The sequence below is a fragment of the Polypterus senegalus genome, chromosome 4, assembly GCF_016835505.1.
Source record: "Polypterus senegalus isolate Bchr_013 chromosome 4, ASM1683550v1, whole genome shotgun sequence".
NCBI lineage: Eukaryota > Metazoa > Chordata > Cladistia > Polypteriformes > Polypteridae > Polypterus > Polypterus senegalus.
In genome coordinates, this window is record NC_053157.1 from 98949595 (window position 1) to 98974184 (window position 24590).

General features: G+C 39.3%; 1 protein-coding gene across 6 annotated transcripts in view; it reads left to right on the forward strand.

Moving 5' to 3' along the window:
- ints10 (integrator complex subunit 10) overlaps positions 1 to 24590 on the forward strand; it is a 266775-nt gene that overhangs the window by 115477 nt on the left and 126708 nt on the right. For all 6 annotated transcript variants that reach the window (XM_039751082.1, XM_039751083.1, XM_039751084.1 and 3 more), the window contains one exon: positions 11119 to 11252. In XM_039751082.1, the coding sequence (XP_039607016.1) occupies positions 11119 to 11252 (134 nt within the window). The remainder of the gene's footprint in view (positions 1 to 11118; positions 11253 to 24590) is intronic.

The following is a 24590-nucleotide window of genomic DNA, read 5'->3' on the forward strand; positions in this document are numbered from 1 at the left end:
GCAGCAGAATTTTTTTTCTTCCCCACATTTGTGCCTCGAGGCAATCCTGTCTCGGAGGTCTACAGACAATTCCTTTGACTTTATGCTTGGTTTGTGCTCTGACATGACCTGTCAACTGTGGGACCTTATATAGACAGGTGTGTGCCTTTCCAAATCATGTCCAATCAACTGAATTTACCACAGGTGGACTCCAATTAAGCTGCAGAAACATCTCCAGGATGATCAGGGGAAACAGGATGCACCTGAGCTCAGTTTTGAGCTTCATGGCAAAGGCTGTGAATACTTATGTACATGTGCTTTATCAATTTTTTTATTTTTAATAAATTTGCAAAAACCTTAAGTAAACTTCTTTCATGTTGTCATTATGGATTGTTGTGTGTAGAATTCTGAGGAAAAAAATTAATTTAATCCATTTTGGAATAAGGCTGTAACATAACAAAATGTGGAAAAAGTGATGCGCTGTGAATACTTTCTGGATGCACTGTATTTAGCTGAATAAAAAAGTTTATAAATGTTTACCTACATTATAATAAACAAATAATAAATATTATTAGGTTGACCAGATTTGTGGTAAAGAAAAACAGGAAAACCACCTGTATCAACCACTGCCATTAATAAAAACTTGTGATGTTGAAGCTTGATGTATAATGATTTGGGTCATATAAAGGGCATTCTGTATAAAGTGTAATGCGGATGCACTTTTAAGAGATGCAGCACAAGCTGTTCCAAAATGAAATACTTTGTAACACCGGTATGCCTTGAAATGTTGAGAGACTGCTGTGTATTTCAGGGTGATTTCGTCCTAAAGTAATGCTTACATTGAAACTGGAATAACTCTTGTCTTAAAATCTTTTGCAGTTTAGACACAGGAGACACATCTTTCACAATGCACAAAACTTGAAGTTGCATTCTACCATGCAGGTGAACATGTTCCTCCTTTTTGCTAAGTGCCCACTAAATTAACTTCCTTCACTTTTCCATAGCAACTCGACTATCTATAATGGAAAAACCCACAAACTGCAGCGATGCAATGACAGTTTTGTAGCCTATGTGGCAAGCATAAATTGTAAAAACCTGACAAAAAAAGCAAGGTGATGCTGTTCACGTGTTCCCTTTCTTCTCAGCTTATGTTTGTAGAGCAGTTTGCCTTGCACTCTTAAGTTATACATAGTCCCAGCAAGCTGCCTCGCAGTGCTGACTGTGAGTTTCCGGTAAATCCATTATGATACTGAGTGGATATTTGGATGCTGCAGTGTATGGTTTGTGGTTTAAAAAAAAAAAAAAATTAAATCCGTAAGTGTTTTCTTAATTTCCATTTGGGATGTATGGTCAACCTAATTAGTATGATTATTGTTAATTTTATTATCGTTATTTTACCTCGGTGTCAGTCGAATGTGGTTTTGCAGCCACATACGAATTTTCTTCAAGAATTTCTGTATACATATCCAGCAATGAAGCAGCAACATCTCTCCGAGTGCAAATCTTTTTCTCTTGTGGTTCGCTGTTGCTTTCACCATCTCCTTCACCAGCTGACATCTCAACCAGTTGTTTCTGAAGTGCTTCTTGCGCTTGTTTTTTGGTATCTTGGTCAAAAAATTGATCTTTGTGCCATGGATCAAGGACAGTAGATAGATAGTATAGTGGCTCGGAGAATGCACTACTGAAATGTTTTGTGACTGTCTTTAAAAATGTGGTTTTTGCTGTCTGAACTCTGAAATCTGTCTTGCCACACTTTTTTTAAGCAGACGTGTAAGTGCTTCAACAGTTGGAATCACGTCTGCAATTGTAGATGAATACGTGCTTATGTCTTTAGTAAGTTGCTTGAATAGTTTGAGTAGAGTAATCATGTTTTCCACAAGTCCCCACGGATGCACTGTGAGAGAGGCAGAAAGCTTTTATTCAGCACTATACACAGCAAGAATGTGCTTCTGATCAACAAGACTTTTCAGCATAAAATAAGTTCTGTTCCAAAGAGTAGGGATGTCCTGCTGAAGCATTCTTGTTGGGGTACCAAGGTCTGTTTGTATTTCTCTCAGCCATGAAATAGCGAGCTGTTAGTGCTTAAAATGAGTAACTATTTGCCTCTCAATGGCAACACAGTCAGAGATGCTTCTCTGGCTCAAAAAGCCTTCATTTACAGCAAGCTGCAAAGTGTGAGCCATGCATCTTAAATTTGAATGCTGCTTTCTTCCATAGCTTTTGCCATGGTGCAAGCGTTGTCATGAAGCACAACATGCACATTACTTTTTGAAATGTTCCACTTAGCTAACATGGAATCGAAAGCTTGTGCGATAAAAGTCACAGAATGAGAACCGGAGAACTCTTTAGCATGCAACACCACTCTTTTTGACTCAAAATTGTCGTCAGTCCAGTTTGCCGTTAGACTCAAAATGCTCATGGGGCTGACCTCTGAGCTCCACATACAGTGGGTACGGAAAGTATTTAGACCTCCTTCAATTTTTCACTCTTTGTTATATTGCAGCCATTTGCTAAAATCATTAAAATTAATTTTTTCCCTCATTAATGTACACACAGCACCCCATATTGACAGACAAAAAAAATAATTTTTGAAATTGTTGCAGATTTATTAAAAAAGAAAAACTGAAATATCACATGGTCCTAAGTATTCAGACGCTTTGCTGAGTATTTAGTAGAAGCACCCTTTTTAGCTAATACAGCCATGAGTCTTCTTGGGAAAGATGCAACAAGTTTTTCACACCTGGATTTGGGGACCCTCTTCCATTCCTCCTTGCAGATCCTCTCCAGTTCTGTCAGGTTGGATGGTAAACGTTGGTGGACAGCCATTTTTAGGTCAGGGCTCTGGCTGGGCCATTCAAGAACAGTCACAGAGTTGTTGTGAAGCCACTCCTTAGTTATTTTAGCTTTGTGCTTAGGGTCATTGTCTTGTTGGAAGGTAAACCTTCGGCCCATTCTGAGGTCCTTAGCACTCTGGAGAAGGTTTTTGTCCAGGATATCCCTGTACTCGGCCGCATTAGTTTTTCCCTCAATTGCAACCAGTCGTCCTGTCCTTGCAGCTGATAAAAACACCCCCACAGCATGATACTGCCACTGCCATGCTTCACTGTGAGGACTGTATTGGACAAGTGATGAGCAGTGCCTGGTTGTCTCCACACATACCGCTTAGAATTAAGGCCAAAATGTTCTATCTTGGTCTCATCAGACCAGAGAATCTTATTTCTCACCATCTCAGAGTCCTTCAGGTGTCTTTTAGCAAACTCCATGTGGGCTGTCATGTGTCTTGCACTGAGAAGAGGCTTCCGACAGGCCACCCTGCCATAAAGCCCTGACTGGTGGAGGGCTGCAGTGATGGTTGACTTTCTACAACTTTCTCCCATCTCCTGACTGCATCTCTGGAGCTCAGCCAAAATGATCTTTGGGTTCTTCTTTACCTCTCTCACCAAGGCTCTTCTCCCCCGGTAGCTCAGTTTGGCCGGACGGCCAGCTCTAGGAAGGGTTCTGGTCGTCCCAAACGTCTTCCATTTAAGGATTATGGAGGCCACTGTGCTCTTGGGAACCTTAAGTGCAGCAGAATTTTTTTTGTAACCTTGGCCAGATCTGTGCCTTGCCACAATTCTGTCTCTGAGCTCTTCAGGCAATTCCTTTGACCTCATGATTCTCATTTGCTCTGACATGCATTGTGAGCTGGAAGGTCTTATATAGACAAGTGTGTGGCTTTCCAAATCAAGTCCAATCAGTATTATCAAACACAGCTGGACTCAAATGAAGGTGATCTCAAGGATGCTCAGAAGAAATGGAAAGCACCTGAGTTAAATATATGAGTGTCACAGCAAAGGGTCTGAATACTTAGGACCATGCAATATTTCAGTTTTTCTTTTTTATAAATCTGCAACAATTTCAAAAATTATTTTTTTTTGTCTGTCAATATGAGGTGCTGTGTGTACATTAATGAGAAAAAAATAATGTAAATGATTTTAGCAAATGGCTGCAATATAACAAAGAGTGAAAAATTGAAGGGGGTCTGAATACTTTCCGTACCCACTGTATCTGTAGTGAAGCTAATGCTGGTGGCATTGTTTCTTAAAAGCTTGTGGATCACATCATATCATATAATGTGATACATCTGCAAACTGTCGCCGGCTTGGAAGAATGTAGCAAGGTTCTAAATGATGTAGTAACTGACAAAATTCTTCATCCTCAACTAGGGAAAAAGGCTGGTCAACGAGTGTGATAATTTCCATTATTTTAGTAGTTATGCCTTTAGCTCTGGCGCTGTCTTGAGAAAACGTCTTTACGTTTTGAAGGCTTTGCTGAATTAAGCTACCACTAGTGAGCCTGGCAGCGTCTGATTTAACTTTCTTTTTGGTAGCATTAGCTGCTAGAAATTCTGTTTATAATTCATTATGGTGGTTCTTCAGATGGGTAATTAAATTTGTGGTAAATTGATAACAATACAGTTCCCGATATATCGTACATCTCTAACAAATATGTGACATTTTGAAGAAATCATTGTATGACTTGAATAGTACCCATTAGAAAAGATTGTAGCACTAATGCAATATTATTTGAAAACAAACAGTGTCAGATTGGGTGTAAATTTATGGTACTTGTAAAAGTTAGCTTTTTTTCAGTTTTATTCTCTTAGTCACGTTCATGCTCTCGCTCCCTCCCACACCCATCCCCTCGATCTGACCCTAACTAACAGCATCAGCAGTATGATAAAAGTCAGAATAAAACGTCAGAGTCTCTGTTTACTATCTACATGTGACAGTAAGACACTTTGAGTATCCTCCGAGATTAATGTGCGTGCTGCGATATTTGATTAATGGTTCAATATAGTGAAGCAAAATGCTGAAATACAAATGCATTAATGGTGCTTTTATATTCAAGCATTGCGTATTCCCCAACATAATGACATGATACATTTTAAAAGTCTCACATACCATCTTCTCTGCCCTTTTACAACAGCATCAGAATGTACAGCAGCATATCTGAGCCATAGAGATGGTGAAAATGTCTATTTTGTGAATAAAGTGGCAATTTCGGCTTTAATCTCGAAATGTCCACTTTAATCTTGTAGTTCACTTTATCATTAAAGGAGACCATCATAAACATCATATTAAAACCAACTCAGTTGTTAACCGCTACATGCTTCTGGGGCTTCCTCCAGACCTGACAGCAGCAGCAAGCAGCAATAGATTACCACTCAGAATGCATTAACACTAGAATCACCAGAGCCTACGAAAAAACTCGTAATTCCGTCCCACCTTAAATCGCTTCTTAAAATCGTTCACAGCTCTCCACCAGCGTCTTTTGTCATCTAAATGTGCTGATAAAAATCAGGCTGCAAGCAGCCGGTTATTCCATCCCCCACCGACTTAGAACGTGCACAAAGTTCTCCCAGCTCATGCCTTGATTGATTATCTGGGAGTGAAGTGGAGTTTTAGAGTGGAAATAATAGATCATTATTTGGAACACACGCATTTTACGTGTGTTCCGTTTCTACAGTAATCCTTGTAAACACATTTTTAAAACAGAAACGTTTTTCATATTGTAGTAGTAAATGACAACATGTAAGCATAAACTATATAATGTATGAAGCCTGAAGTCCAAATATCAAACACTTCCACAAAAGGTACAAATATAATAGAACAAGTATGCTTTCATTCAAAAATATGACTGCAGAAAAAAGCCACCTTAGCATGCCATATTGACACATACATACTACAGTTACCCCGGTAGCATAATGGTATCAGCCGCTGACTAGTATCCAAAAGGTCATGAGTTCGATCCCACATGGTTCAGTTTTGAGAAGTAAACTGCTCTTATTCTTACTATTTTAGAATAAAATAAAAAAAAAAATTGATTTCAGTGTGTAACAGCCAGTAATTTGTGATACTTGTAAAGGTTAGTTTTTTTTATTCACTTTTCATTCTCAGTCTCAGTCGTGTTCAGGATCCTTCCCTACCCCCCATCTGAGAATGCTGTTTTCACATAAAGATGCACTGTAGCTCTGCAGCGTACTTGTGACTGCATTCTCGTACCAATGCTTGCGAACTGAAGTGCCTGCGTGCACTTTTCGTGGCATTACACGTCTATTTTTTTGAGCATGCCCGTGTCGCTCAAACACAGGAACATATGTTGGTGTACAAGAATAAAAAACAAGTGCACTTTTATTCTAGACTATAAGTGAAGAAAAAATAAAGCAAGTTACAGTAGGCGGTTGATACGACAGCTTGCGTGGTGCAATGCTAAGAACTGCTGATTTCCGATCCGTGCTATATAAAATCATCACATTCAAATATTAACAATTTCCACACACCCTTCCTACATTCACGACATGTGTACTTGTTGCAGTGTACACATCTCTCTATGCTATGGTTCGTATTACACTGAATGAGAACCTGACATTGTACTTTCTTCCCTATATAAATAACATTTGAGTATAGCGCGTCTCCAAATAAATCACATTCGAGTATAGCGCTCCAAATAAATCACATTTGAGTTATAGCGCATCTTTATGTGAAAACAGCATTGTCAGATTTTTGGGGAATCGTGAACGCGACTGAGAGAATGGAACTGAATAAAAAAAAAAGACTGAAATCAAATGTAAGTTTTTATTCTAAAATAGTTAAGTACATGCAATATTATTTGAAAACGAACAGCGTCAGATCGGGTTTGAATACACGCTGCGACGCTGAACTCCCTGTCTATCTACATAGTAATAACAGTAATTTTATTATTATATAGGAGCTTCCCTGTCTGCCTATCATATAGTGCCTTTCCTTCCTACCTATCTATATATCTATCCCCTTAGCTGTTTTTTATATATCTATTATACAGTGCCTTCCCTGTTTATTTATATATCTAGTGCCTTCTCTGCCTGTTTGTCTGTCTGATTGCATATAGCGCTGAACTTACTGTTCTGTACTATTCTGTCCTCTGCATGTCCTGGAGTACAAAAGAAACCGCACCATACAGCAACATGTGCGAACTGGCAAGATCGGGGAAAAAACACGCGGTCACTGATTACAGATCGGGTTTGAATACACGCTGACGCTGTTACAGAAGGAGTCAGCTTATTCAGTGCAGCAGTTTTAACGCACAGTACATGCAATATGATTTGAAAACGAACAGCGTCAGATCGGGCATATTCAAACCCGATCTGACGCTGTTCGTTTTCAAATAATATTGCATTAGTGCGATGATGTTTTTACATATGTTGTCTCTTTCATTCATCTTGCGGTTTGTAATCAGTGACCGCGTGTTTTTTCCCCGATCTTCCCTGCGTTTATAATGTTCCTTGCATCACCCATCGACAGCATGTCGTATTCACCTTGCGATGAGCTGATGCCCCTTCCAGGGATAGTTTTTGTCTCATGTCCTATGCTTGCTGGAATGGGCGCATCCCTGGACTGATTGATTTAATCATGACACATCCATCCTTTTCAGGTATATTGTGGCAAGGTGTCCACAGAATTTTATTGGTGTTTCAGTCAATTCACAACACAGTGAAGCCGAACCTGTTCTCACCGTAATGATATCTCGCACTGCCATCTGGTGGAATCTTCCAGATTTATGTAACGTATGTGCGCAAGTATAAATAGTACAAAGCTTGCATAGCAGTAGTGTCCACTCGTGAAGTATAAACCTGGCTTAATTGTAATTGTGTGATTCACAAATATACAGTGGGGGAAATAAGTATTTGATCCCCTGCTGAATTTGTAAGTTTGCTCTCTTGCAAAGAAATTAAGTCTCTTTTTTTATGGTAGTTTATTTTTAATGGAGAGAGACAGAATATCAGCCAAAAATCCAGAAAAAACACACCGTCATGGGGTGAGGATGATCACGAGATCATCATCATCTTAAGTTTGCCAGGGAACGTCAGGGCCTGTACATGTGCCTTCTTGAGCAGGGAGACCTTGGAGGCGCTGCAAGATTTCAATCCATTACAGCGTAGTGTGTTACCTATGGTGTTCTTGGTGACTGTGGTCCCAACTTCCTTCAGATCATTAATAAGCTTTTCCTGTTTAGTTTTGGGTTGATCCCTCACTTTTCTCATGATCATCCTCACCCCATGAGGCAAGATCTTTTATGGATTTCCCGACTGAGGGCGATTGATGGTCATTTTATATTTCTTACATTTCGAACAATCACACAAACAGTTGTCACCTTCTCACCACGCTTCTTGCAGATGGTCTTGTAGGCCATTCCAGTCTTGTGCAGGTCTACAATCTTGCTCATGGTTGTGGAGAGGTTGGAATGGAAGAAATTGATTCTCTGGACAGATGTGATTTATATACATAACTAGTTTAGATCAGGAGTATCTGTGATTGATTGTAATCTGTGTCCCACATGGGCACATAGCCTTTCTGTGGGAGCCTGAATTCTGGCTGGGTTGTTGGGAATCAAATACTTATTTCGCTCAATGACATACTAATTAATTTATAACTTTTATGTAATGTGTTTTTTTTGGATTTTTGGTTGATATTCTGCCTTTCTCCATTAAAATGAAACTACCATAACAATTAGAGACTGTTCATTTCTTTGTAAGTGAACAAACTTAAAATTCAGCAAGGGATCACATACTTATTGCCCCCACTGTAGATAACAACCTGATTAATCTACTTAAATTGCTTGTCTATATATTTTCTGTTTTTGAGGTATTTTGAGTCAGACGGGACAGTGCATGAAGGCACTATACTGCTGACTCCCAAGGTGCTTTGTAAATGAAATCTTGGTCCAAGTGGGTGTTATCTCATCCTTTAAAAATCTGAAAGATCCGTAATTTACTGGCCTTTAACCCACAATTGCTCCATCCAGGGTATGACGTTAACCTGCATCCAGCCCTACACGTAGGCCTTTCAACCTGCAGGGAAAACTTGAGGGTTTGTGGTAGAATTGGCACTCCAGCCACCATTAAAAAATAAAAATTGTACTTAAGTACAACAAAGCAGCAACAAAACACACACAGTAAAGTCCATGAAGAAAGGCAACGGATGAAATGTACTGATGAAGATAGATAGTCTGGAGATCCGCATGTTGAATGGGAATGTAAACATAGTCCTACCGGTAGTTCCTGAAATGGTGAAGATTGGTGTATGGGTTCAGGAGCGCTCCTTTCTTCTCATAATAGCAATGAATCCACTTACAGTACTAATACACACAGGCAGACACCAGACAATCCATACCCTAACCACTAAATGATCCAGGATTTAAAGAATAAGTACAAGTAATCCAACAGATGGCAGGCAGAGAGACAGGAACTTGAAACACTTTTTTTTTTCTTTTGGTTACCGGTCCCTTTTTAAAAGGCACACTGACATCCTTTGACCCCAACAGCCCCCTGCACGCTCAGCAGAAGGCCAGTCGGAGCCACTGCAGGGAGTTACAGTATCAAATACTAGTAGACTATGCTCTCAGATTGGCTACTTTCACCATTCCAAGTTGCATTTTCCTCTATGGTTTCTTCCTGTTCTCTCTACGATGCAGTATTGCCACGAAAAAAGCCGTAAAAAATTGCGGAGGATATTTGCAGTTTCCGCTAACAATTATTAGTTAGTTTCTAAGGAAAAATCCACAAATGACTGAGGCCGTGAACGTCTTCACAGCGGTCTGCTGTATTCTCCAGTAGAGCACAGAGAAAGCTTTCAGACAAAGGTTTCTGTTCCTTTTGAATTCAGTATCCTTTCCACTTTTGTTGCCTGTCTTTTTAGTCCAATTTAGGCATATAACTGTAAGAGGATGTACATTGTAAAAATGTGGTGTGTAAATTGTGGGGTGATCTGAGGCAGACCCTTTGTGTTGAAAAATAATAGTATAATCCAAGTAAGAGTTAGGCAGGTAATTTTATTAAATTCAACAAAATATGCAAAAGCGGGGTGAAGGAGTATACATAGTATAAAATGGAAAACAAAAATAGCAAGGCCTGAGCCCCTCCTGTCCTTATTGGGGCTATTTACCTGAATATAAGAAAAATGATCCTCCCTACCTTTCTTTTCTTCTTCCTCACCAGGCAGGTCCTTGTCTCTGTTCCTCTCCCAACTCCAGGCCTGTCTGACCGAAGGTCTGGAGCACCTAAAAGTTTAATCCTGGGAGTACTTCCTATGCTACTCTAATGTGGCAGGAAACTCTTCACCTTTGTTTTCATGGTGACTCTGGCATTCACTACAATCCCGTGAAGCCTCTACTGGAATCCCAAGTATAGCAACAGAATACTCTTGCTGCCTACTATTGGAGTGGGGTCTTATAGCTCCATTTGAACTAGCCTTGGGCCAATAAAGCTATCATCCATGGCATTCCAGTCAGGTGAGGGTATCCCTGTCTGGATTTGGACTCCCATTCCTTTTATTTGTTATAAGTTGCAAAAAAAGAGAGTTTTTGTTGATTTAAAGGCTAAAATCTAGATATACCAAATTAGACTATATTTCATCTTCAATTTGATCTTGTAGCCAACAATATTTAGTCAGTTAACTAATAAATGTGCCAGCAAGAACTTGGTATATAAAGCAATCAAAAATCTGCTGACTCTGTTAAAGAAGATACTGGAAGTCTTCTTAGAGATTATATGAACTTAACTTTTATGTAAAAAAAATCTATGTACAAAAAGTTGATGAAGACCATTTCAGAATGTAATGAAAATGGAAGCTGCTTCACAAGTCATTAATTAATAGTTTTACTCAATTATGAAACAATGTAATTATTTTTTTCTTAAAAATTTTTGTTTGTTTTTCATGTATGTATGAGGTAATGAACATGTAGGAGCCCCCCTCTGTGATGTGAGAGAATGCACTAGGCAAACCTAACTGACCTTTGTGTGTGGGTTGAATCTTTTTTCTTTGCATTTCTTTTTTCATTTGTTTTCTTTAAACTCTTGTTATCTTTAACAAGTTTTCATGTGTATTTATTTGCATGTTGCTTTGTTACTTGTTATTGTTGAGAGTGTTTAAAATTTTATTCCTTTTACATTGTTCTTTTCATAAAAACAAGAAAACAAAAATAATTTAAAAGAGGAGTTATGCTTGACTGTCTTGAAAATTTTGATTAATTAAAGTCCCTGTTTACTTTTGCTAAAGAATGCATGCATTCCTCATTAAAGCACAATACCAGCATAATTTATGTCCCTTTTTCTGTTGAAAGGATCCAACACTCCAAACCAAGCACCGTGGATTCTGGTAGAAGATCTGTCAAATGTCTATGGTGATGTTGACACAGAGCGCAACAAGCACATACATAAGAAGCGTAAGCTTGGTGATGGCAGGGAAAAACCAATGGTGAGATGTAAGAATATTAAATAAAAGTGAAAGTAAAGGAGTCTTTTGTGTAGGATTTTATACACATTATTGTTAATAATAACAGCAAAGTGAAAAAATTGTAATTATTTAATTTTATTAGAAGTGGCTCAGTTGTTTATATGGGGTTAAAAATCGGTCTTCCAGTTTTTGTGGTTTTCTTTGACTACAACATATCCACTAACTCAATTGTACATAGCAGCTAGTATTTGTGTGTCATTGAAATGTTTTTGTTTAATCCACGAGTCTCCAGTCTCAGTATTAGAGTGTTACATTGTTTGTTCCACATTAGAAACCGTTCACTGCCTTTATTGTGACAAGTTATTAATTTATGTGCCTTTTTGCCCTCTTGTTCTGCCTTGTCAAGCATTTCTGATATAGTATAACAGGTAAGCATATCCAGAAATAACATACATTTTTTAAGCACTTATTAACATATTTAACATAAAATTAGAGTTGAGAATCCTCATTAAGCAGGCAGTGAACCAAACTCATGGACTGAAGATGTAAAATGCTATGAGCACAAATACCATGTCATTCTCCTGTGGATAAAGTCACAGCTTCCACTTTTTTCATTAGGGAAATCCCCGAGATCAACATTTCACCATGGCATACCAAGCACTCTTCACACTTAGCTCCCAAGATAAGTCATGGTATCAAGACCACTTTCCTAGGTACTTTGTATTATTAGATGGGACTTCCCTTCACAAGGAGAGAACACATGAGTCTATGCTATCTCTTCATTAGAGAAGGCAGTGGATGAACTGACTTGGAGACCTAGCTCTTTTATAGCAAACAGAAAACCTAGGGAATACTGTGGTTTAAATGCCTGTCTGATAGCACTGTTAGTTGGTGTTCCTGGGGCTTTATAGCTATCATTGCCCAGAAAGGGATATCTGGATATAACCAGGCCTAACCCTCAAACATATATGGAATTTCTGTATCTGAATCTTAAACTCCGATAGATTCTGTTACAGCTATGCAGTAAGAATAAAATTATTCTTCATATTTTTATGGAAATATAATCTCACAAGATAAAATGTCAGTTTCACACTCTCTAAACATTTTGTGTTAAATGGGTTAAATTAATCATTAAGCATATAGGTACATATAGTGAATATAGATGCATATTGCCTATTCAGTATGGAGCAGATTATCAGTTACATCTGTTCAAGGGTTTGCATGAGAACTCACAGTTTTTCAGGCAGTAGCCTGTATTTCTACCTTATTAAAAATAAACTTTCTAAAATTCAACATATGATAAAGGTAAAAGTTAAAATGAATTAGAATACAATACTCTTAATATCTATAAGTACTGTATATTTAACATAGAAATGCATTTTTTTTTTTGACAACCCATCCATAAAGAGAAAAAGATTAGAGCGATTTAGCATGTGGCTAAAGTTTTATTAAATGTGGTTTTAGTATCAAGGGGTACAATTCATAGTAAAGTTGTGTAAATTATTGAGTTAACTGGTTAAAATGTTTTTTGTCATAGTGTATGGGTAGATTATTCTGCTTTATATTAATTAGTTCGTTAGATTTTTAACACATACAGTGGAACCTCGGTTCACAAACGTCTCTGAACACATACAAATCAGGTTACGATCATAAAGTTCCGCCAACTTTTGCATCTGTTCACGACCACATGCTCGGGTGACGAACAAGCCAATTTGCTTTCCTGTTCGTACGCACAGGCTAAAGGGAAAAAGAAGAGAACAGAAAAGAACGGGAGGTTGCAGGAGAAGGCAGGAAGCGGGGGGAAGAGAGAGAGAGCAGGCTCGCGTGCAGCTGAGTGCTGCAGCTTAGCAGGGAGCCTGGGTCTTTGTCTCAGTGTTATTCTATTACACTGTTCATTCTATGGTATAATTAACTATTTTTGTGCTTAAAAATGTTTAAAGAAAATATATTTACATACAGTTCGTACATTCTGGAACGGATTAATTGTATTAGCATACAATCTTATGGGGGAAATTACTTCAGGTCACAACCAAATCATGTTACGACCACAGTTTTGGAATGAATTATGGTCGTGACCCGAGGTTCCACTGTATTTGTTCAATGAAAGATAGTGCTAAGAACAACAGTATACCAAGAAAGTCATATTTAGGTTTATTATTTAAAAAAAAAAAAAAAACTGAACTCGGGTCAGCTTCCTCAGTAAAAGCTGAAGGGTGCTACATAAGCAATGCAAAAATGAACAAAATTAGTTATCTGGGTGCAACAGGAGCTTCCACCTAGAGCTAAAGTCACTTCAGTACACATGTATTGTGTCAGCGTGCCCGTGTCAATCAAACCGAGGAAGCTCTGCAGTCTACTTGTGACTTTACGCTATTGGAAGATAAGTAAATAAATCAAGGTAAATAACATTCACCTGGCTTTTATATAAGTAACATGTAAATGTTTCTTATGTAAAGACCATCACAAAGTATAATCAGAAACAGGAGTTTGCACAATACATTGGCGATCTCTGTAAGCCATGCTGTTTCTTTGAAGGACAGGTGTGGGGCAGGATGATGCCGGACCTTGTCCTGAATCAAAACGGTGCCATCTTTTGCCTTTATGCCTGGTGCTGCTGCATTGTTCTTATATGCGAGTGGATGTTTTTTTGTGGGGAGGGCTTCTGTTCTTTCTCTCCGATCTGAGTTCACCTCTGTTATATCTCGTCTTTATTTGAAAACAGCAGTGTCAGCTAAGGGTTAGCGTGAACGCAACTGAGAGAATAAAACTGAATAAAAAAATGCTAACCTTTACAAGTACCATACATTTACACCGGCTGTTACAGCCTCAAATCAAATGTTTGTTTTTATTGTATAATAGTGACAATAACAGCAGCTCACTACTGTAAACATTTATTTTGGGACACATGAAGACTCGAACCGGTGACCTTTTGAATAGGAGTTGGCAGTTCTTAACGCTGTACTACCAAAGAAGTCACGACAACAAGCCACACTAACCCGATTTCTTTTTCTTCGGCTATAGTCTTAAATAAAAGCACACTTGTTCTGTTATACTTGTAACTTTTGTAAAAGTGCTTATTTGATATTTTGACTTCAGTCTTCACACATTATACACTTTATATCGAAATTTTGTTGTTAGTACTAAAACAGGAAAAAAGTTTTTCTTTTAGGTATGTGTTCAACATTTGTTGCATGTCCTGAATTCCTACACTTACATAGATTTCCTACACTTACATAGATCTTCGTAGACACGGGACACACTTGAAATGCATGTGTTCCAAATAACAATATATTTTTTAGCCTATACAGCTGTAGTTACTTGACTCCCAGATAAACAAGACTTTAGTTGGCAGAGGTTTTTGCTCTTTCTGCGGCAGTGGGAGGATGGTATAGCAGGCTGCTTGCTGATTGGGCTTATCGACACATTTACAATACAAAAGTCGCTGAATGGAGTTGTGCAAGCGGATTTAATGCGGGCCGGATTTCCTAGTTTTTTTCGTAAGCTTTGGTAATTCTAGTGTTAAGGGATGGACATAGTCAGCAACAATACTCAGGTAGTCTGTGGCATTTAAATGATGCTCAGCTGGCACTAAGGGGTCCAAAGTGTGCCAAGAAAATATCCCCCACACCATAACACCACCACCACCACCATCCTGAACCGTTGATACAAGGCAGGATGTATCCATGCTTTAATGACCCTAACATCCGAATGTCACAGCAGAAATTAAGATTCATCGGACCAGATAACATTTTTCCATTCTTCTATTGACCGGTTTTGGTGCAACCATGCAAATTGTAGCCTTAGTTACCTGTTCTTAGATGACATGAGTGGCACCTGGTGTGGTATCCTGCTGGTGTAGACCATCTGCTTTAAGTTTTCTATGTTTTATGCATTCAGAGATGCTGTTCTGCATAACTTGGTTGTAACAAGTGGTTATTTGAGCTACTTTTGCCTTCCTATCAGCTCTAACTAGTCTGGCCACTCTCTCCTCTCCTCTGACCTCTGGTATCAACAAGGCATTTTTGCTCAGAACTACCGCTCTCTGGATATTTTCCTTTTTTCAGACCATTCTCCGTAAGCCTTAGAGATTGTTGTGCGTGAAAATTCCAGTAGATCAGCAGTTTCTGAAATACTCAGACCAGGCCATCTGGCACCAGCAACCATCCCATGTTCAAAGTCACTAAAACCACCTTTTGTCCTCATTCTGATACTTGGTTTGAACTTCGGCAGGTTGTCTACATGCCTAAATGCATGTGATGGGCTGATTAGATATTTGCATTAACAAGCATTTAAACAGTTGTACCTAATAAAGTGGCCAGTGTGTGTTTATGTGTGTATGTATGTTTGTGTGTGTGTGTGTGTACAGTGATCCCTTGCTATATCGCACTTCCACTTTCGCGGCTTCACTCCATCGTGGATTTTAAATGTAAGCATATCTAAATATACTGTATATCACGGATTTTTCGCTGGTTCGCGGATTTCTGCGGACAATGGGTCTTTCAATTTATGGTACATGCTTCCTGTTTGTTTGCCCAGTTGATTTAATACGGGACGCTATTGGCAGTTGGCTGAGAAGCTACCCAATCAGAGCACATATTACGTATTAAATAAAACTCCTCAATTATATACGATATGCTTCCCACACGGTGCTTCGCACACTTAAAAGCTCTAACAGCCCATATTGATTTTTGATTGTTTGCTTTTCTCTGTCTCTCTCACTCTCTCTGACATTCTCTGCTCCTGGCGGAGGGGGTGTGAGCAGAGGGGCTGTTTGTTTAGAAGATACGGACGCTCCTCTAAAAAATGCTGAAAGACTACCTACACATTCATCCCTTCATTGTGGCCGCTTTATCGTGGTGCTACGCATACTTAAAAGCCCAACAGCCCTATTGATTTTTGATTGTTTACTTTTGTCTCTCTCTCTGACATTCCCCGCACTCCTTTGAAGAGGAAGATATGTTTGCATTCTTTTAATTGTGAGAAGAAACTGTCATCTCTGTCTTGTCATGGAGCACAGTTTAAACCTTTGACTAAAGGGTGTTATTTCATGTCTAGAGGGCTCGAATAATGTTAAAAAACGTATTTAGAAGGTCGTTAACAGGTTTTCTATGCTCTAACTGCGAAAATATTAGAATTATAAATAAAGAATCCTACTTCGTGGAAATTCAATTATCTGTGTGGTGTGGATTAACCTCGGTAAACAAGAGTTTACTGTATAACTGTGCGGAGAATATTTATAAACAATGTGGGAGAGTTTCTAAGGGCTTAACACTAGAATTACCAGAGCCTACGAAAAAACTCGTAAATCCATCCCACCTTAAATCGCTTCTTAAAACAGTTCTCACCTCTCCGCCAGCGTCTTTTGTTAATCTAAATGTGCTGATAAAAGAAAAGCTGCAAGTAGCCAGTTATTCCATCCCTCCACCAACTTAGAACATGCAAAACTTCTCCCAGCTCATGCCTTGATTGATTTTCTGGGAGTGAAGTGGAGTTTTAGAGTAGAAATAATAGATCGTTGTTTGGAACACACGCATTTCATGTCTGTTCCGTTTCTACAGTAATCTGTGTAAACACATTGTTAAAACAGAAATGTTTTTTATATTCTAGTAGTAGATGACAAAATGTAGGCATAAACTATATAATGTATGAAGCCTGAAGTCCAAATATCAAAAGAAATATTTTCACAGAAGGTACAAATCTAACACAATTGCGCTGAGTTCGATCCTGCACCTCTCCGTTTTGCGAAGTAAACTGCTCTTAGTCTTAATATTTTAGAATAAAAACATACATTTGATTTAAGTCTGTAACAGCCTGTGTAATTTATGATACTTGTAAAGGTTAGCTTTGTTTTTTTTACTCAGTTTTATTATCTCGGCCACGTTCACGAGCCCAAATACACCCCACCCCCGCATCTGATACTGCTGTTTTCACATAGACGCGCTGTAACAGAGGTAACCTCAGCTCCCTTCTACATCGGAGCAAGAATGCACATACCATTGCTTGCATACTAAAGTGTCAGCAGGCACTTTTCGTGGCATTACACACAGTTTTGAGCATGCCCCCTGCACACTACTTGTGGCTTTAGGCTTTAGGAAGTAAGTAAATAAATAAAGGTAAATCGTGTCATAAAATGAATTCTTCAAAACGTCACATATATTTGTCTCTTTCTTTTTTTAAAATGTGCGTTGATCACCACCAGCATGTTGTAGCATACAGCATCTGGCTACCTGCATGTTCTTACGTGCACTGAATAAGAGACAAATATATCGTCTGACTGAGAGAATCAGACTGAAAAAAAGCAAACATTTAGAAATGCCATACTTTTACAGCTGATTGGACGCTGTTTGTTTTCAAATAATATTGCATTTGTGCGATGATGTTTTCACATATATTGTCTCTTTCTTTAGGTGTGTAATAGAAACCACAGCATAGAGAGAAATGCAATATTATTTGAAAACGAACAGCGTTAATTATTTGGCACGGACATGCTCAAAAAATACATGTGTAATGCCACATAAAGTGCACGCAGACATGTTCTTCTTGTTAAGCCTGCATATGCTTGGTTCAACTCTAGGTACAGTGATCCCTCACTGTATCACGCTTCGACTTTCGCTGCTTCACTTTATCGCGATTGTTTTCTCATACATGCTTACGTCACTACGCATGCGCTTTCTGAGAACTTTTCTCTAAGCCCCACAATGGCTCCTAAACGTGCTGCATTTTCTAAACCTTCTGAAAATAAAACTAAGCGCCGGAGGAAGATGCTTACCATCCAGGAGAAGGTGAAACTCTTGGATATGATCAGAGATGGCAAGAAAATCATGGAGGTTGCCCGGCATTACAATTTGAATGAGTCTACTGTTCGCTCCATCCGTAAAGATGAAAAGAACATCCATGAAACGGCTACTGTCTCTTTCAACAAGGAAGCAAAGTGTGTTGTGACAAGTCGTAATAAGTTCAATGTGAAAATGGAGTCTGTCCTAGCCATTTGGATCAGCGACAGCCGCAAGAAAAACATTCCGTTGGATTTGCTGGTCATCCGGGAGAAGGCAAGGCAGCTCTATCAGCGCTTTACGACGGACGATCCTCAACCAGGACCCTCTTCTGCAACGTTTATGGATTTCATGGCGAGCAAGGGTTGGTTTGAAAAGTTCCAGAAGAGGTATTCTCTGAAGAGTATCGTTCTCCACAGAGAAGCTGCCTCTGCTGATCAGCCTGCAGCAGAGGACTACGTGAACAACACGTTCAAAAAAATCCTTGAGGCGGGCAAGTATCATCCAGAACAGGTGTTCAATATGGATGAAACAGGACTTTTCTGGAAAAGAATTCCTTCCCGGACATTCATTTTCAAGGATGAGGCCAAGGTCCGTGGCTACAAGGCGTATAAAGATCGTGTGACTATTATTATGGGTGGAAATGCGGAGGGATTTTTGCTCAAGCCTGCCCTTATCTATAAAGCCAAGAACCCTAGAGCCCTGAAGAATAGAAACAAGAACCAGCTGCCAGTGCATTGGATGCACAACAACAAGGGCCGGATTACAAAGCAGCTGTCATCGGACTGGTTCCACGAGTGCTTCATCCCCCCAGTCGAGCTATATCTCGCGGAGAAAGGACTCAAGTTTAATGTCCTTCTCCTCATGGACAATGCTGGAGGTCATGCGCAAGACCTATCCTACGGCGGTGTGTGGATCGAGTTCCTTCCTCCCAACACCACTTCGCTGATCCAGCCCATGGATCAAGGCGTTATTCGCGCGTTCAAAGCCCTCCACACGCGAAACACCCTGCAGCACCTCGTCAAAGGCATGAACCTTGAGGATAACTTCTTGCTGAAGGAATACTGGCGGCAGTATACCATCGCAACCTGTCTGAAGAACATCCAGGCTGCATTGAAGGACATAAAGACGGAGACCGTGAAGGCTAGCTGGAAGATGTTGTGGCCTGAAATTGTCCACGACAATAGAGGACTCACCCCAGAGGATATAAGCAACTCGGCAGTGGATAAGGCCGTTAGGCTAGCCTACATGCTGACAGGAGAAGGTTTCGCGGATATGACTCGCAATGACGTGGATGAGCTGCTGGAGACACACTCGGACCCCTTAACTAACGAGGATCTGGTGGAGATGACTAAATCTGTGAGTGAGGAGGAGGAGGGGGGCAGCCAGAGGTTCCTGGGGGTCAGGAGGAGGAAGTTGGCCTTACACTTGAGCGTCTCTCGCAAGTCATGAGAACTATTAAGGAAGTACAGGACATGATTGGCGAATGGGACCCACAAATGATGCGTGCATTGCAGTTCCAGAATGCGTTTGATGGAGCGATAGAACCCTACAAAAGCCTCCTCGCGCATATGAAAAGACAGCGCCAGCAACTGCCTATCACGATGTTCTTCAGCCGCGCACCCAGACACCCACTCCTAGTACTGCTTCAGCGGAAGAAGGCAACGACGCACCTGCTGAAGATACTGAACCACCTTGAGACTCTCCTACTGAGGTTGTGTCTTCATAGGTTAGTGGTTGTGTGTAAGAACGGTGTGTGTGTAATTAATTTTACAGTACAATAATAATATTTGTAACGTCTAATATGTCTTATTTTCTCTTATTTTGTCTAATATATTGGGTAATACGCGTGTAATGGTGACTAACGGGTGTTTTGGTCATAAACAGGTTTTCTATACTCTAACTGCGAAAATGTTCGATTAACAAATAAAGAATCCTACTTCGCGAAAATTCATTTATCGCGGTAGAGTCTGGAACGGATTAACCGTGATAAACGGGGGTTCACTGTATCTGTTAATGCCATTTTCATTAGAGAGCCACAATTCAGCCAGCTCTCTGGCACTCTTAGTATTGGTCCTAAATTTTACTTTCACAGTGTCCCAGTTAAACATGTGTCCAGTGGAGCTTGTATGTCTGTAAATCAAAGAACATGGGTCTTCTGATGTCATTGCGATGTTCCTGTATACAGTGGTGTGAAAAACTATTTGCCCCCTTCCTGATTTCTTATTCTTTTGCATGTTTGTCACACAAAATGCTTCTGATCATCAAACACATTTAACCATTAGTCAAATATAACACAAGTAAACACAAAATGCAGTTTTTAAATGATGGTTTTTATTATTTAGGGGAAAAAAATCCAAACCTACATGGCCCTGTGTGAAAAAGTAATTGCCCCCTGAACCTAATAACTGGTTGGGCCACCCTTAGCAGCAATAACTGCAATCAAGCGCTTTGATAACTTGCAATGAGTCTTTTACAGCGCTCTGGAGGAATTTTGGCCCACTCATCTTTGCAGAATTGTTGTAAATTCAGCTTTATTAGAGGGTTTTCTAGCATGAACCGCCTTTTTAAGGTCATGCCATAGCATCTCAATTGGATTCAGGTCAGGACTTTGACTAGGCCACTCCAAAGTCTTCATTTTGTTTTTCTTCAGCTATTCAGAGGTGGATTTGCTGGTGTGTTTTGGGTCATTGTCCTGTTGCAGCACCCAAGATCGCTTCTGCTTGAGTTGACAAACAGATGGCCGGACATTCTCCTTCAGGATTTTTTGGTAGACAGTAGAATTCATGGTTCCATCTATCACAGCAAGCCTTCCAGGTCCTGAAGCATCAAAACATCCCCAGACCATCACACTACCACCACCATATTTTACTGTTGGTATGATGTTCTTTTTCTGAAATGCTGTGTTCCTTTTATGCCAGATGTAATGGGACATTTGCCTTCCAAAAAGTTCAACTTTTGTCTCATCAGTCCACAAGGTATTTTCCCAAAAGTCTTGGCAATCATTGAGATGTTTCTTAGCAAAATTGAGACAAGCCCTAATGTTCTTTTGCTTAACAGTGGTTTATGCGTCTTGGAAATCTGCCATGCAGGCCGTTTTTGCCCAGTCTCTTTCTTATGGTGGAGTCGTGAACACTGACCTTAATTGAAGCAAGTGAGGCCTGCAGTTCTTTAGACGTTGTCCTGGGGTCTTTTGTGACCTCTCGGATGAGTCGTCTCTGCGCTCTTGGGGTAATTTTGGTCGGCCGCCACTCCTGGGAAGGTTCACCACTGTTCCATGTTTTTGCCATTTGTGGATAATGGCTCTCACTGTGGTTCGCTGGAGTCCCAAAGCTTTAGAAATGGCTTAATAACCTTTACCAGACTGATAGATCTCAATTACTTCTGTTCTCATTTGTTCCTGAATTTCTTTGGATCTTGGCATGAATGTCTAGCTTTTGAGGTGCTTTTGGTCTACTTCTCTGTGTCAGGCAGCTCCTATTTAAGTGATTTCTTGATTGAAACAGGTGTGGCAGTAATCAGGCCTGAGGGTGGCTACGGAAATTGAACTCAGGTGTGATACACCACAGTTAGGTTATTTTTAACAAGGGGCAATTACTTTTTCACACAGGGCCATGTAGGTTTGGATTTTTTTTCTCCCTAAATAATAAAAACCATCATTTAAAAACTGCATTTTGTGTTTACTTGTGTTATATTTGACTAATAGTTAAATGTGTTTGATGATCAGAAACATTTTGTGTGACAAACATGCAAAAGAATAAGAAATCAGGAAGGGGGCAAATAGTTTTTCACACCACTGTACATGTTACAAGTCTTTTAGATGTTTGACCCATGTATACCGCTGAGCATGCAGTGCATGGAATGTTGTAAACTGATTTTCTTATCTCTCTGTCAACGTTTTGCTTTTGGCATTGAAAAGGGCAGTCCGTAAAGGCTTTGCTGGTTTGTGCACAGTTTAAGGCATTCCATGCAGTGTGTGCCCAGCGGTATACGTGGGACAAATATCTAAAAGACTTGCACCAAGAATACAGGAACATTGCAATAGCAAATCTTCTGTCAACCTTTCTCTTTCCATCTGAAAATCTTTGTTTAATTTAACCCTTTCAGAACAGTCTGCAGTGAAGAATAAGAAAGCATCTATTCATTAATAGTTGGTTAGAGAAGATGCATTTAGCCTATGCGTAGGTACACTTTTGGCCTTCATTACAGTCCTTTCTCAGTTTTTTTTCTTTTCTTCTTTTATTACACGTTTGATGGGATTTATGAGCTGCTGCATCTCACTTCTTAATCCACTCAGGCTCTTTTTTGTTATTAGTTAGAATCTTGAACTGTACCAGACAGGTTTGGCATTATGGGATGGTTGGTGGACAACACTGGGCATAGGGTTGTTATTTTATGTGTGTAAAATGAGCTTTCTGTGTCTCTCCTAAGATGCTGGGTATTTTTGTAGTGATGCTCTGATCAATTGGCTGCTGATCTAAATCAACCAATTTTTACGCTAAATGACCTGATCATCAATAGGTAAAGTAACAAAAGCCAATCTGCTTTTCTAACTTTTATGATAAGAAAGTTGTAGTTATGCAAAGTTTTATGGTGCCTGAGGAAGTGCACATGTCATTTTGTTGCTGGAACACTTCATGTAAACAGCTGGAAGACTTTAGGAGAAATAGAGAGAGAGAGAAAAGACTGAAATATTGTTTTTTGCATTAAAGAAAATGGAGTAATAAATTGAGGAAAAGAAGGCTGAGGAGTCACTCTGTGAATGGAGGGTAATGGCAGATGTATTTGTTGTCCAGCTGAATGTTTAAGTGAGAAAAAAGAGGCTCCATCAGCATGTGTTTGGTAAAAATTTGGTAAAAATTAAAGAGTTCAGACCCTTTCATTTTGACCTTTAGCCACTTATGCACAAAGTGCCCAGCAGTATTTCAAAGTTGTGTAGTTTGCAATAAATGCACAATTCAATCAAAATCGATAATTTTATTACTAGTGTCTTCTATAACATGAATCTTAAGTTTCCATGTTGGCTGCTGTCATTCATTAGTAAAATATGTGATTTGCCCACATATATGCCAAGGCAAGCAGCGTGCCATAACTGAGTGTCTTTTTTTTACAAAGGATCCCACCTATGTCACACCATATACAGTAAAAGACTCATAAGGTTAAGGAACTCCTAGAAAAGATGCAAAATGCTACTGATAAGGAATTTGAAGACCTTGAGTCACAATCACGCCTACAACGTGCTTCTGAAACACCAGAGGCAAAAGAAGCACGGCTCCAAAAAGAAAGAGCTCAGGTATCAGGTAGGCGTGCAAATGAGACAACAGAACAATGAGAGAAGCGTTTGGCTTGCGCAATTGTTCATCACAAAGAATATCAGAAGGAACTCCAAGGACAAACCATGGACAAAGTAGGGATTTACCTATCTGAGCCTGTATTTGGACATGGACAACTTTATGTTGCCTTTTCAAGAGTCCGGTGTTCGTGTGATGTTAAAGTGAAGGTTTTAGCTACTCCATACCAGGCAGAGCTAATTCAAGGACAGGAAACCATCTTTACCAGAAATGTTGTTTATAAGGAAATTTTTGATTAACTATTTTGAATTTACCATTTTATGAATTTTTTGTTTCCAATTTACTTCATTTAAACCTTTGCACTCCGATATTTTTTTTTACTTATGAGTGCAGCAACTCAAAAGACATTTTGGACTTAAATGATATAACAATTACATTTTAGTTTTAGTTTTAATAAATTGGTTAATTTTACTACAAATATATTTATTTAATTAAATGAAAACTTTCCCAGGATGATCCCACCCTCCATGATGTTTCATCCCTACAAAGTTCGAATAGAAAGTGATTGCCATTCTTGGATTTGCAATTTTTTACAGAATCGGGGGTTTACTGGTTCAGTTAGATAATACATAATTACACCAAAAAAAAAAAAAGGTCACAGGATATATATCAAAACCTTAATCATTATCTCCGATATTTCTTTTTGAAAGTCGTATGGCACTAGGAATAAATGAGTTTCTGGAGCAATTTGTGTGGGTTTTCAAAGCTACTATCCTTTCTGATTTACTGAAGTTTAGTTCTACATGTAATAGATGTCTGTCATCAGTTGCAATGATTTCCAGTTTCTTTAACATTGCCACCTGACACACACTAGTCAAATTATCTACATCAGCCCCAATAACTTTAGCTGCATACTTCGTAATCTTCTGGAGCTTTTTTGAGTTTTGATTTGTCAGACTATTAAACCAGGCAATGAAACTGAAAGTGATCACAGACTGGATCATACTGCGATAAAATTACATCATGAGGTCCTTGTCTACTTTAAATTGTTTGCGTTTATGGAGGAGAAATAAGCGCTGGTTGCATTTAGAGAGTACTTTTTTTGTATTTGCATTTCAGTTAAGAAAAATCAAAGAGCACCTTTATTTTATGAGGATAAAGCAGGTGTGGAGGTTTGGTTTGGTTTGGTTTTGTTTCTGGATTATACCACGAAACAAGTCTCATGCGCTGGTGACCCAGCGATGGCCACCTGTAACCCAAAATTGACTGATAAAACACTGGTTTAGGCATATATA